Genomic DNA, 15,270 nt, shown 5'->3' on the forward strand with positions numbered 1-15,270 from the left:
TGGGAACCGCGACTTTGCAGCTACTCCGGCCCCTGTGCACTTCCGGCGGAAATCCTTTGTGCACAGCCAAGCCTGGGTCCACGGCACTCTAACCTGCATTGCACGACTTTCTAAGTTGGTCTCCGGCGACGTGGGACTCCTTTGTGCAACTTCGGCGAGCACCGTTTCACGCATCCTCGTAGTGCCTGTTTCTGGCACTTCTCCGGGTGCTACCTGCTTCAGAGAGGGCTCCTTGTCTTGCTCGACGTCCCCTCTCTCTGCTGGTCCAATTTGCGACCTCCTGGTCCCTCCTGGGCCTCAGCAGCGTCCAAAAACACTAACCGCACGATTTGCAGCTAGCAAGGCTTGTTGGCGTTCTTTCGGCGGGAAAACACTTCTGCACGACTCCACGGCGAGAGGGATCCGTCCACCAAAGGGGAAGTCTCTAGCCCTTTTCGTTCCTGCAGAAACCTCAGCTTCTTCTGTCCAGTAGAAGTTTCTTTGCACCCGCAGCTGGCATTTCCTGGGCATTTGCCCATCTCCGGCTTGCTTGTGACTTTTGGACTTGGTCCCCTTGTTCCACAGGTACCCTAGATTGGAAATCCACAGTTGTTGCATTGCTGGTTTGTGTCTTTCCTGCATTATTCCTCTAACACAACTTCTTTGTCCTTAGGGGAACTTTAGTGCACTTTGCACTCACTTTTCAGGGTCTTGGGGAGGGTTATTTTTCTAACTCTCACTATTTTCTAATAGTCCCAGCGACCCTCTACAAGGTCACATAGGTTTGGGGTCCATTCGTGGTTCGCATTCCACTTTTGGAGTATATGGTTTGTGTTGCCCCTACCCCTATGTTTCCCCATTGCATCCTATTGTAACTATACATTGTTTGCACTGTTTTCTAAGACTATACTGCATATTTTTTGCTATTGTGTATATATATCTTGTGTATATTTCCTATCCTCTCACTGAGGGTACACTCTAAGATACTTTGGCATATTGTCATAAAAATAAAGTACCTTTATTTTTAGTATAACTGTGTATTGTGTTTTCTTATGATATTGTGCATATGACACTAGGTGGTACTGTAGTAGCTTCACACGTCTCCTAGTTCAGCCTAAGCTGCTCTGCTAAGCTACCATTATCTATCAGCCTAAGCTGCTAGACACCCTATACACTAATAAGGGATAACTGGGCCTGGTGCAAGGTGCAAGTACCACTTGGTACTCACTACAAGCCAGTCCAGCCTCCTACATTGGTTGTGCAGCGGTGGGATAAGTGCTTTGAGACTACTTACCACTCTTGTCATTGTACTTTTCATAAGAGAAAAATATACAAAACAAGGTCAGTGTATATACACATAGCCAAAAAGTTTTGCATTTCCTCTTTTCACTCTTTTCTAAGTGCTGAAAAGTACTTCTAAACTTTCAAAAAATTTAAAAAGTTTTTTTCTCTGTCTTTCTAAAAGCTCTGACAAACTTTTTCATCTTTTTCTATCACTTTAACTCTCTCTAAAAATGTCTGGCACAGGCCAAAATGTTGATCTGTCCAAACTTGCATATGATCACCTTAGCTGGAAAGGAGCAAGGAATCTCTGCATAGAGAGAGGTTTGAGTGTAGGGAAGAATCCTTCCTTAGAACTGTTAATTAACATGCTTAGAGTACAGGATAAGGCCATAAGTGCCCCATCTGTAGAAAAAGTAGCTAATGGTTCTCAATCTGATCCAGGGACTCCCCCAGGAAAAGATTCAGGAAAGAAACTTCCTAGCCTGCCCATTACTAGACAGTCTAGCATAGTTGGTAATGATGATGAGCCACACCATACAAATAGTGTTGTCTCACATCATAGCAAAAGCATTTATTCTCACCATACTGGTAGTGATGTTTCTGTTAGCCAAGCTGTTAGGGTGGCTTCTGTAAGGGACAGGTCTCCTTCTGTCCATTCTCACCATACTTCTGTTTCAAGGCATGTCCCTCCCACCCACCCTGATGACAGATTGTTAAAAAGGGAGCTCAATAGATTGAGAGTGGAACAAACCAGACTGAAGCTCAAGAAGCAACAGCTGGATTTGGATAGACAGACTTTAGAAGTAGAGAAGGAGAGACAGAAACTGGGTTTAGAAACCCATGGTGGCAGCAGCAGTATTCCCATAGTCATCCTGCAAAAGAGCATGATTCCAGGAATCTGCACAAGATAGTTCCCCCTTATAAGGAGGGGGATGAGATTAACAAGTGGTTTGCTGCACTTGAGAGGGCCTGTGTTGTACAGGATGTCCCTCAAAGGCAGTGGGCTGCTATCCTATGGCTATCATTTAGTGGAAAAGGTAGGGATAGGCTCCTTACTGTGAAAGAAAATGATGCTAATAATTTCCAAGTTCTTAAGAATGCACTCCTGGATGGTTATGGCTTAACCACTGAACAGTACAGGATAAAGTTCAGAGAGACCAAAAAGGAGTCTTCACAAGACTGGGTTGATTTCATTTACCATTCAGTGAAGGCCTTGGAGGGGTGGTTACATGGCAGTAAGGTTACTGACTTTGAAAGCCTGTATAACTTGATCCTGAGAGAGCATATTCTTAATAATTGTGTCTGATTTGTTGCACCAGTACTTGGTGGACTCTGATCTGACCTCTCCCCAAGAATTGGGAAAGAAGGCAGACAAATGGGTCAGAACAAGGGTGAACAGAAAAGTTCATACAGGGGGTGACAAAGATGGCAACAAAAAGAAGGATGGTAAGTCTTCTGACAAGGGTGGGGACAAATCTAAAAATGAGTCTTCATCAGGCCCACAAAAACACTCTGGTGGGGGTGGTGGGCCCAAATCCTCTTAATCAGAACAAGGAAAAGAAACCATGGTGCTATTTATGTAAAATAAAAGGCCATTGGACAACAGATCCCAGTTGTCCAAAGAAAAGCACCAATGCTCCTACCACTACAACCCCTACTGCTACCCCTAGTGTCCCTACTAATAGCAGTGGTGGTGGGAGCAAACCTACTAATAGCCAATCCAAGGGAGTAGCTGGGCTCACTATTGGTAACTTAGTTGGGGTTGGCCTTGTTAGGGAGGCCACAGAGGCTGTGTGTCAGTCTCTGAGGGGGCTATTGATTTAGCCACCTTAGTTGCTTGTCCCCTTAATATGGATAAGTACAAGCAGCTACCCCTAATAAATGGTGTTGAGGTTCAGGCCTACAGGGACACTGGTGCCAGTGTGACTATGGTCATAGAGAAACTGGTCCACCCTGAACAACACCTACTTGGTCACCAGTACCAAGTAACCGATGCTCACAACAACACACTTAGCCACCCCATGGCTGTTGTAAATCTCAACTGGGGGGGGGGGGGGGGGGGGGGGGGGTTACTGGTCCAAAGAAAGTTGTGGTAGCTTCAGATTTACCTGTAGACTGTCTATTAGGGAATGATTTGGAGACATCAGCTTGGTCAGATGTGGAGTTGGAGGCCCATGCAGCAATACTGGGCATCCCAGGGCATATTTTTGCTTTGACAAGGGCTCAGGCCAAAAAGCAAAAAGGACAGGGAAGCTTGGATCCTGGAACAATGGACCAAGTGCTCCCTAAAGCTAGGGCTAGTAGAAGCAAACCACTTCCTACTATCCCTCCCTCTACAGTGGATTCTACTTCTGAGGAAGAAGAATTCCCTCCCTGTGCAGAACCTACACCAGAGGAGCTGGAAGCAGACACTGCTGAGCTTTTGGGTGAAGGGGGGGCTGCCAGAGGAGCGGAGTGTGGCACAGCAAACCTGTCCCACATTAGAGGGTCTCAGACAGCAAGCTGTCAAACAGGCTAATGGGGATGTCAGTGACTCTCACAGAGTTTACTGGGAGGACAACCTCTTGTACACGGAGCATAGGGATCCTAAACCTGGAGCTGCCAGGAGATTAGTGATTCCTCAGGAGTACAGAAAGTTCCTCCTAACACTGGCACATGACATTCCCCTAGCTGGGCACCTGGGTCAAATGAAAACTTGGGACAGACTGGTTCCATTGTTTCATTGGCCTAGGATGTCTGAGGACACAAAGGAATTTTGTAAGTCCTGTGAAACCTGTCAAGCCAGTGGCAAGACAGGTGGCACCCCAAAGGCACCCCTTATCCCACTGCCTGTGGTTGGGGTTCCCTTTGAAAGGGTAGGGGTTGACATAGTTGGCCCCCTTGACCCTCCTATTGCCTGAAGCAGTAGATTTATCTTGGTGGTAGTGGACCATGCCACAAGATATCCTGAAGCTATTCCTTTAAGGACCACTACAGCTCCTGCAGTGGCAAAGGCCCTCCTGGGAATATTTTCCAGGGTGGGCTTCCCAAAGGAAGTAGTATCAGACAGGGGAAGCAATTTCATGTCTGCATACTTAAAGGCCATGTGGAAGGAGTGTGGTGTAACTTACAAGTTCACAACACCCTATCATCCACAAACAAATGGACTGGTGGAGAGATTTAATAAAACTCTCAAAGGCATGATTATGGGTCTCCCTGAAAAACTCCGCAGGAGATGGGATATCCTTCTACCATGCCTCCTTTTTGCCTACAGGGAGGTACCCCAGAAAGGAGTGGGCTTCAGCCCCTTTGAACTTCTTTTTGGACACCCTGTTAGGGGTCCACTCACACTTGTAAAGGAGGGTTGGGAACAACCTTTAAAAGCTCCTAAGCAGGATATTGTGGATTATGTACTTGGCCTCAGATCAAGGATGGCTGAGTACATGAAAAAGGCCAGTAAAAACCTTCAGACCAGCCAAGAGCTCCAGAAGCAATGGCATGATCAGAAGGCTGTTTTGGTTCAGTACCAACCAGGGCAGAAAGTGTGGGTCTTGGAGCCTGTGGCCCCAAGAGCACTCCAAGATAAATGGAGTGGTCCCCACACAATTGTTGAAAAGAAGGGAGAAGTCATCTATTTAGTTGACTTAGGCACTGCCAGGAGTCCCCTTAGGGTGCTCCATGTCAACCGCCTGAAGCCCTACTATGACAGGGCTGATCTCACCCTGCTCATGGCAACTAATGAGGGACAGGAAGAAGACAGTGATCCTCTACCTGATCTCTTCTCTTCCACAGAACAAGATGCTCTTGTGGAAGGTGTAGTTTTGGCCGATTGTCTTACTGCTGAGCAGAAAGATAATTGCATAAATCTCCTAGATCAATTCTCTGAACTCTTCTCTACTGTGCCAGGTACCACTTCTTGGTGTGAGCACACTATAGATACTGGAGACAGTTTACCTGTCAAAAGTAAGATCTATAGGCAGCCTGACCATGTCAGGGACTGCATAAAGCAAGAGGTCCAGAAAATGTTAGAACTAGGAGTGGTTGAGCACTCTGACAGTCCATGGGCTTCTCCTGTGGTACTGATACCAAAACCCCATTCCAAAGATGGAAAGAAGGAAATGCGGTTTTGTGTAGACTATAGAGGTCTCAACTTGGTAACCAAAACTGATGCTCACCCTATACCCAGGGCAGATGAGCTCATAGATACACTGGCATCTGCCAAGTATCTAAGCACTTTTGATTTGACTGCAGGGTATTGGCAGATCAAATTATCAGAAGATGCTAAACCTAAGACTGCATTTTCTACCATTGGAGGACATTACCAGTTTACTGTAATGCCTTTTGGTTTGAAAAATGCACCTGCCACTTTTCAGAGGTTGGTGAACACAGTCCTGCAAGGGCTGGAAGCTTTCAGTGCAGCATATTTGGACGATATAGCTGTCTTTAGCTCCAGCTGGGATGATCACCTGGTCCACCTATGGAAAGTTTTGGAGGCCCTGCAAAAGGCAGGCCTCACTATCAAGGCTTCAAAGTGCCAGATAGGGCAGGGTAAGGTGGTTTATCTGGGACACCTTGTTGGTGGGGAACAGATTGCACCACTTCAGGGGAAAATCCAAACAATTATTGATTGGGTTCCCCCTACCACTCAGACTCAGGTGAGAGCCTTCCTAGGCCTCACTGGGTATTACAGGAGGTTCATTAAGAACTATGGCTCCATTGCAGCCCCTCTTAATGACCTCACATCCAAGAAAATGCCTAAAAAGGTATTATGGACAGCAAACTGTCAGAAAGCTTTTGAGGAGCTGAAGCAGGCCATGTGCTCTGCACCGGTCCTGAAAAGCCCTTGTTACTCTAAAAAATTCTATGTCCAAACTGATGCATCTGAATTAGGAGTAGGGGCAGTCCTATCACAACTTAATTCTGAGGGCCAGGATCAACCTGTTGCTTTTATTAGTAGGAGGTTGACCCCTAGAGAAAAGCGTTGGTCTGCCATTGAGAGGGAGGCCTTTGCTGTGGTCTGGGCACTGAAGAAGTTGAGGCCATATCTGTTTGGCACTCACTTCATTGTTCAGACAGACCACAAACCTCTACTTTGGCTAAAACAAATGAAAGGTGAAAATCCTAAATTGTTGAGGTGGTCCATATCCCTACAGGGAATTGACTATACAGTGGAACATAGACCTGGGAGTAGCCACTCCAATGCAGATGGACTCTCCAGATATTTCCACTTAGACAATGAAGACTCATCAGGTCATGGCTAGTCTTATTGTCCTTCGTTTGGGGGGGGGGGGGGGTTGTGTAGGAAAGTACCATCTTGCCTGGCATGTTACCCCCATTTTTCACTGTATATATGTTGTTTTAGTTGTATGTGTCACTGGGACCCTGGTAACCCAGGGCCTCAGTGCTCATAAGTGTGCCTGAATGTGTTCCCTGTGTGATGACTAACTGTCTCACTGAGGCTCTGCTAATCAGAACCTCAGTGGTTATGCTCTCTCTTCTCTTTCCAAATTGTCACTAACAGGCTAGTGACCATTTTTACCAATTTACATTGGCTTACTGGAACACCCTTATAATTCCCTAGTATATGGTACTGAGGTACCCAGGGTATTGGGGTTCCAGGAGATCCCTATGGGCTGCAGCATTTCTTTTGCCACCCATAGGGAGCTCTGACAATTCTTACACAGGCCTGCCACTGCAGCCTGAGTGAAATAACGTCCACGTTATTTCACAGCCATTTTACACTGCACTTAAGTAACTTATAAGTCACCTATATGTCTAACCTTTACCTGGTAAAGGTTAGGTGCAAAGTTACTTAGTGTGAGGGCACCCTGGCACTAGCCTAGGTGCCCCCACATTGTTCAGAGCCAATTCCCTGAACTTTGTGAGTGCGGGGACACCATTACACGCGTGCACTACATATAGGTCACTACCTATATGTAGCTTCACAATGGTAACTCCAAATATGGCCATGTAACATGTCTATGATCATGGAATTGCCCCCTCTATGCCATCCTGGCATAGTTGGCACAATCCCATGATCCCAGTGGTCTGTAGCACAGACCCTGGTACTGCCAAACTGCCCTTCCTGGGGTTTCACTGCAGCTGCTGCCAACCCCTCAGACAGGCATCTGCCCTCCTGGGGTCCAGCCAGGCCTGGCCCAGGATGGCAGAACAAAGAACTTCCTCTGAGAGAGGGTGTGACACCCTCTCCCTTTGGAAAATGATGTGAAGGCAGGGGAGGAGTAGCCTCCCCCAGCCTCTGGAAATGCTTTGTTGGGCACAGAGGTGCCCAATTCTGCATAAGCCAGTCTACACCGGTTCAGGGGACCCCTTAGCCCTGCTCTGGCGCGAAACTGGACAAAGGAAAGGGGAGTGACCACTCCCCTGACCTGCACCTCCTCTGGGAGGTGTCCAGAGCTCCTCCAGTGTGCTCCAGACCTCTGCCATCTTGGAAACAGAGGTGCTGCTGGCACACTGGACTGCTCTGAGTGGCCAGTGCCACCAGGTGACGTCAGACTCCTTGTGATAGGCTCCTTCAGGTGTTGCTAGCCTATCCTCTCTCCTAAGTAGCCAAACCCTCTTTTCTGGCTATTTAGGGTCTCTGTCTCTGGGGAAACTTTAGATAACGAATGCAAGAGCTCATCCGAGTTCCTCTGCATCTCTCTCGTCACCTTCTGATAAGGAATCGACTGCTGACCGCGCTGGAAGCCTGCAAACCTGCAACATAGTAGCAAAGACGACTACTGCAAATTTGTAACGCTGATCCTGCCGCCTTCTCGACTGTTTTCCTGCTTGTGCATGCTGTGGGGGTAGTCTGCCTCCTCTGCACCAGAAGCTCCGAAGAAATCTCCCGTGGGTCGACGGAATCTTCCCCCTGCAACCGCAGGCACCAAAAAGCTGCATTACCGGTCCCTTGGGTCTCCTCTCAGCACGACGAGCGAGGTCCCTCGAATCCAGCGACTGTCCAAGTGACCCCCACAGTCCAGTGACTCTTCAGTCCAAGTTTGGTGGAGGTAAGTCCTTGCCTCACCTCGCTGGGCTGCATTGCTGGGAACCGCGACTTTTGCAGCTACTCCGGCCCCTGTGCACTTCCGGCGGAAATCCTGTGTGCACAGCCAAGCCTGGGTCCACGGCACTCTAACCTGCATTGCACGACTTTCTAAGTTGGTCTCCGGCGACGTGGGACTCCTTTGTGCAACTTCGGCGAGCACCGTTTCACGCATCCTCGTAGTGCCTGTTTCTGGCACTTCTCCGGGTGCTACCTGCTTCAGAGAGGGCTCCTTGTCTTGCTCGACGTCCCCTCTCTCTGCTGGTCCAATTTGCGACCTCCTGGTCCCTCAGCAGCGTCCAAAAACGCTAACCGCACGATTTGCAGCTAGCAAGGCTTGTTGGCGTTCTTTCGGCGGGAAAACACTTCTGCACGACTCTCCACGGCGAGAGGGATCCGTCCACCAAAGGGGAAGTCTCTAGCCCTTTTCGTTCCTGCAGAAACCTCAGCTTCTTCTGTCCAGTAGAAGTTTCTTTGCACCCGCAGCTGGCATTTCCTGGGCATTTGCCCATCTCCGGCTTGCTTGTGACTTTTGGACTTGGTCCCCTTGTTCCACAGGTACCCTAGATTGGAAGTCCACAGTTGTTGCATTGCTGGTTTGTGTCTTTTCTGCATTATTCCTCTAACACGACTTCTTTGTCCTTAGGGGAACTTTAGTGCACTTTGCACTCACTTTTCAGGGTCTTGGGGAGGGTTATTTTTCTAACTCTCACTATTTTCTAATAGTCCCAGCGACCCTCTACAAGGTCACATAGGTTTGGGGTCCATTCGTGGTTCGCATTCCACTTTTGGAGTATATGGTTTGTGTTGCCCCTATCCCTATGTTTCCCCATTGCATCCTATTGTAACTATACATTGTTTGCACTGTTTTCTAAGACTATACTGCATATTTTTGCTATTGTGTATATATATCTTGTGTATATTTCCTATCCTCTCACTGAGGGTACACTCTAAGATACTTTGGCATATTGTCATAAAAATAAAGTACCTTTATTTTTAGTATAACTGTGTATTGTGTTTTCTTATGATATTGTGCATATGACACTAGGTGGTACTGTAGTAGCTTCACACGTCTCCTAGTTCAGCCTAAGCTGCTCTGCTAAGCTACCATTATCTATCAGCCTAAGCTGCTAGACACCCTATACACTGATAAGGGATAACTGGGCCTGGTGCAAGGTGCAAGTACCCCTTGGTACTCACTACAAGCCAGTCCAGCCTCCTACATCCGTTACCAGAGTGTCGGATGGAATTTCCTGGTGAAACTGAGCTCCTACTGACAGGTGAGGTCTGTGCATCCACCATTAAAACGACTGTTGTGCTCCTATCGGAAGTCACACTGTCCTCCCAGCGGCCTGTGCTCTGGTTCCAGTTGTTTTCCAGAGCCTCTTGGAGAGGCCTCATATGTAGCCTGGCATTCGGGACAATGAAAATGCACGAGGCCATGGAGCCCAGTAGAGATGTCACCTGACGGGCCGTAGGTGCATCGGACTTCAGCAGGTCTTGACACTTTCTCTTTATTGATAATAGTCGTTCCTCCGAAGGATACACTCTTTGAGCTCTGTATCCAGTATTGCTCCCAGGTAGTGGAGATTTTACGTTGGAATCAAGGTGGACTTTTGGTAGCTGACTTGTAGACCTAGAGACCTGAAAACACTGAGCACAATGTCCCGATGGCTTCTCGTCTGTTCCGGAGAGGAGGCATTCAGTAGCCAGTCGTCTAGGTATGGGTAAATGAAGATTTTTTGCTTCCTTAGATGTGCCGCTACCACGCGAGGGGCAGATTTCAGGCCGAATGGCAGCACCTTGAACTGATAGTGCTGCGAGGCTATCCGGAAGAGTAGGAATTTCCGATGCTTAGGAATGATCGGGATGTGAAAATACGCATCCTGCAGGTCGATGGAGCACATCCAGTCTCCCCGATGTAGCTGAGGGAAAATCTGGTGAAGAGCCAGCATCCTGAACTTTTGCTTTTTTATGTACTTGTTCAGTAGTCGTAAGTCCAGAATCGGTCTGAAAACTCCCTCTCGACCTTTTTTCGCTACCAGAAAATAACGGGAGTATATCCCCTTCCCTCTGTGCGCGACCGGAACTTTTTCTATTGCTTTTTTCCATAAAAGGGTGTGAGCCTCTTTGCGCAATAGGCTCATGTGAGACGGATTGCATTTGGTTGGTGGCAAGTGAGGAGGAGGTTGTCGGAAAAGAAGAGAGTACCCATTCTCGACAATGTTGAGCACCCATTTGCCTTTTGTTATACCACGCCACTCGTGAATTAACTCTGATATTTCCCCTCCCCCCCCACCGGAGTGGTGCACGGTGTTAAGGGAAGCGAGTCCTCATTATTTTGCTGGAGTTTTGGGTGTGGACTGCTGTGATCTACTTGACCCTCGGTCCCTCGTGGCCTTACGAGATTGAAAAAGTGGGTGTCCTTGCCTCTGGGACCAATGAGGGGTTTGAACCCTCTGCTGAAAAGGGCGCCTGTCGTAAGGCCTATACCTTCGTCTGAAGTCCTTTTTTTTTTCTCTAGGCCTACTGCTCTCATGGTATCCACTTCAGTCTTCATGCGCGCCATCTCCTCGTCTGTATGGGTACCAAACAGAGTTCCCCCGTTGAACGGAAGATTTAGGATACGCTGTTGCACTTCCTGCTTCAATCCTGTCAGTCTCAACCAGGAAGACCTTTTTGCACAAACCCCATGTGCGTACCCATGTGCAGCCAAGTCTGCCCCATCTGCTGCTGCGCTGATGACCTGATTGGAGACCAGACATCCCTCTTGAAGGATCTCCTGGAAATCCTGCCTGTCCTCCGTAGGCAATTTGTCTGCGAACCTGTTCAGAGAGTCCCAGAGTGAACGGTCATATCTGCCTAGGAGTGCAGAAGCGCTGGAGACCTTCATCATGGAAGCCGCCGTGCCACACAATTTCCTCCCCAGAGAGTCTAGATGTCTGCTCTCCTTGTCAGGTGGAACCGTGGAGGATGATGCTACTGAGTGCGTTTTTCGGGCTGCGGCCAATATGACTGAGTCCGGCGGCGGATCCGTCGTGAGAAACAAAGGATCTTTGCAAGCCAGTCCAGCCTCCTACATCCGTTACCAGAGTGTCGGATGGAATTTCCTGGTGAAACTGAGCTCCTACTGACAGGTGAGGTCTGTGCATCCACCATTAAAACGACTGTTGTGCTCCTATCGGAAGTCACACTGTCCTCCCAGTGGCCTGTGCTCTGGTTCCAGTTGTTTTCCAGAGCCTCTTGGAGAGGCCTCATATGTAGCCTGGCATTCGGGACAATGAAAATGCACGAGGCCATGGAGCCCAGTAGAGATGTCACCTGACGGGCCGTAGGTTCAGGCGCTTTATATTTCTTCAAGATCCTAGCAGGAGCTGATCTGAGGGTGGCTGGTGCTAAAAAGGTGTCCATGGTTGGTTGTAACAGACCAGGCACTAGCGGCAGCAGCTTTTTCGAAACCGCCCTATGTTGCAGGGTTTCAAAGATGACGGATAAGGAGGTTGAAGGTTCTGGAACCTCTGTTTAGTTTTTGTGCTACCCTGAGAAGCACCTCGTTAAAGGTTGTGATGTCGTCCATTGGGGAAACTCTAGCTGGTGGAGAATCCGTTAAGGTGGGGGAGTATTGTCTGACAGAGGACCCCGACGATGACCAAGAGGGAGACCTTCTGTGATGGAGTGACCGTGACCTAGATCGTCTCTGGGAGCATGACCTGCTCCAAGATGCTGTAGCAGAGCGCCCAGGCCTCGTGGTCGACTGGTGAGAAGCAGAACGAGCCCGTCCTGTCCGCGCTGTTGGCGATGGTGTTCTCAGGAGAGAGGCAGAAGGAGAGTACATCCTCGAATACTGCGAGTCTGGGGAGGCAGTCGGTCTAATTAAGGCTCTCCAACCACCTCGGTGACAAGTTGATGGGCGAGACATGCCCAGACGATGCAGCTCTCGACCGAGATGAACCACTTATGGAGACCACCGGAGAGGTTGGAGTGGTCTTATCCGCCGGCGGAAGCCGATGCTCTGCTCCCTGTAAGACAGGTAAAACCTGTGTCGACATCGACAGCTGCAACGACTAAGGGAGTGCCGCAGGTTGCCCTGGCCTCGATGTCGACCGGCGATCCCTTGACCGCGACCTGCTCGCAGTTGTGTGCCTCGCCGCCGAGTGGTGGACCGCCGACGGCGGAGGTCCTCGTTCTCGCCGTTGAGGCGATTTTGACGTCCCCTTTGACGTAGAGGGGTGCGAGGCCTTCGGCGGCGAATGAGCACGCCGGTGATGTCTCGACGTCGATCGGTGGGTTGCCGTTGACGGAGATCTGCCCCTGCGGTGGCCATGTTCTCTCGACGCCGTCGACCTATGACGGTATGATGGTGGCAGCGATGACGTCGACGGGGAACAAACAGGTATCTTCCTAGCTGCCGACGTCGATCTAGCCTGACTCTCCTGAGAATGGCTTGTTGGCTGCCTGGGAAGCGAAGAGGATGATGTTTTCTGCCTCTCATGAAGACCATGAAGCCTGATCTTCTCCCTGTCCTTCAGAGTTCTTTTTGACATGTTCTTGCAGTGTTTGCAAGTGTCAAGGCAGTGACTCTGAGGCAAGCACACAATGCAGTATGTGGATCTGACTGGGCCTTCATCTTCCCACAGGAAGGGCACTTCACAAAAAGGGAAGGCATTTTTCAGTCAGGAAAAAACTTCCAGACTCAGACAAAGATGTTAGATGTCGAGTAAAAGGTGGAAAAAACGCTGTTCTGAAGTATTTTTCTGAGAAAAACTGAGAGCTCAATGCTCCAGGATCCTCTCAGAAGAAGCCGGAAAAAAGAACTGACCTAACTGTGAACCAACTGTCACCTTTCCTTCACCCGAGGCATGGTGGGATACTGGAGGTGCTCAGGGTCTTAAAGGCACGGTGCCAGAATTTTTATAGTTCTCCTGTGTTAACCTGCATGCAGCCTATTGGCTAAGAATGCTCCATTGTTTTTCAATGTAGTTTTTTCTTCTTTTTCTTTGATGTTACTACTGCTTATTTCCCTAGGCCCAGTTATGGGGCTTTGGTAAATATTATTTCTCTTATTGTACTTTTTTAAAAGGACTATTTAAAAAAACAAACTCCATAGAAATAAAGCACTTTAGCCGGTTTATGATTATAGTCTGCATTGCTGTTTTACACATGTATATATGAGTTTAGTATGAAAATGTGTCTACTAAAAATGCTATATATATTTTTCGTGCATATTTCATACTTTATGTGTGTATTTTATATATTCTCCGGGGTCCCCGCACAAGGGCGTGAATATTCAATGTTTATGACTATTGATGAGGATCCCCTGGAAGAGAATCACAAACTTACCTCTTCCTTCTACTGCTTCAGCCTAGTCCTCAAAATATTCAACTAACCGCAAGACTCAAGAAACAGAAAGGAAGGAGAGGGTCATCAGGGCTCCACTGCCTTGGACATGAAAGACACTGCATCGCCACACTGATGAAACGGTTCAGACTGCCTCTAGGGGAGAGACAGCATAGCCCAGAGTGCAGAGAAGGTAAGATGTTCAATACCTGATGATGTTTGTGCAGTCATATGCTCCACCGATGCCGACCTCCACAACCGCCAGATCCACCTAGGGCACAAGAAATCAGTGAGCTTCGAAGCACAAGAGCACCTCAAGGCCCATTTTCAGAAGTAGAGAAAAAGGGTGGGAGCCGATCTGTAGACAAACAGGACGGGCTGTGGTGACGGAGGCAAACAGTGGACAGTAACCCACCTTTTCCTGCAGAAACACATGGAAGGCCAAGATGGTAAGGAAGCGGAAGTAAGCCGGCATGGTGGCATGGCAGGGATCCTGTAGAGACAAACGAGTGGGGTCAAAATTAAACAAGGGCACCGGCATTACCTCTGCCCTGAAGCAATGAAACTGGAAAGAGAGAACTGCACCATAGGTGCCCTTCCCACCCAACCCCAGGTGTCAGCTCTGTAGGCATTGGCAGGGTTCAGCGCAATACTGTACAGCACTGCTACAAATACTGCATCACACTGCAAAGTGGCTCCTGAAAGGAATTCACACCACCATTCCTGCCAACGCCGTACTGGATCAACAGCTCCAACCACAACACAACCCTCACTGGTGGCAGCCAGTTTAAGAACATCTGCCTGTCTCGCAAAGCGTCCGATAGGCTTATTTCAAGCCCAAAGCTTCTTTACCAGGTCACCTCTGGGTGGTTCTAGAGCATCTGCTAGATCACTCCTGGTAAAAAGTCTTACCTGGGTCTCCTCCAGGCGGTTGTAGACCTCCCAGAAGTACTTGCTAAAGAGCTCTTTCCCGATTGGCTGCCCATTTATTCGGATTCTCTCTCTCACCTGGACCAAGTGTGGAGAACTGCAGAAGGGCAAGAGAAAGAAAAGCACGTTATAACCAACAATGTGTCACTGCACCTTTGTTTATAGAACTACACAGCAAAAAAAAGGCCACACAACACTGCCTCAACTGCACCTGCGGTGTATGGATTCCACTTAACACTATCCAAACCCCAGAAGACAACCCATCAAATGCAGATGCCCTACTATCACTACCCAAGTTGAAAAAAAAAAAAAAAAAGGCCCCAGGTCCCCCCCAAGCAAATATTCCAAACCACTAAACAACGTCTAAAAGGCACCCAGGGCCACCACCGGCCCCCGTAAAAGGCACCCAGGGCCACAAGATACTGAGGATAGGTCTGAATAGCTTCTCACATTAGAGCTGCTAACTCGGGGTCAGTGTGGGAGACACCTCATTCACCACCCAGCCCTGGGACTGAACGGTCTACACACCAGCCACACTATCTGAAACAATGAACGAAAACCCTTTGTAAGAACAGAAGCAATATCCTGGGGCAATCTTGCCATCCCTAGAAGATCACCTGTAGAATCCGGTTTTAAGTCCATAATTCCGGAGAATTCGTTCAGCAAAAGCACATGTTGATCCCTGAAAGAAAAGAAAAAAAAATAATCAGCCC

At 48.5% G+C, this 15,270-nt stretch overlaps 1 protein-coding gene across 1 annotated transcript in view; it reads right to left on the minus strand.

Moving 5' to 3' along the window:
* Window positions 1-15,270, minus strand: part of FPGS (folylpolyglutamate synthase) — a 158,419-nt gene that overhangs the window by 116,005 nt on the left and 27,144 nt on the right. The window contains exons 4-7 of the mRNA XM_069236954.1: window positions 15,175-15,239; window positions 14,540-14,654; window positions 14,043-14,120; window positions 13,837-13,898 (exon numbers count right to left, since the gene is read on the minus strand). Coding sequence (XP_069093055.1) covers window positions 13,837-13,898; window positions 14,043-14,120; window positions 14,540-14,654; window positions 15,175-15,239 — 320 coding nt within the window. The remainder of the gene's footprint in view (window positions 1-13,836; window positions 13,899-14,042; window positions 14,121-14,539; window positions 14,655-15,174; window positions 15,240-15,270) is intronic.

This window comes from Pleurodeles waltl, chromosome 6, assembly GCF_031143425.1.
Source record: "Pleurodeles waltl isolate 20211129_DDA chromosome 6, aPleWal1.hap1.20221129, whole genome shotgun sequence".
NCBI classification, from domain to species: Eukaryota; Metazoa; Chordata; class Amphibia; order Caudata; family Salamandridae; genus Pleurodeles; species Pleurodeles waltl.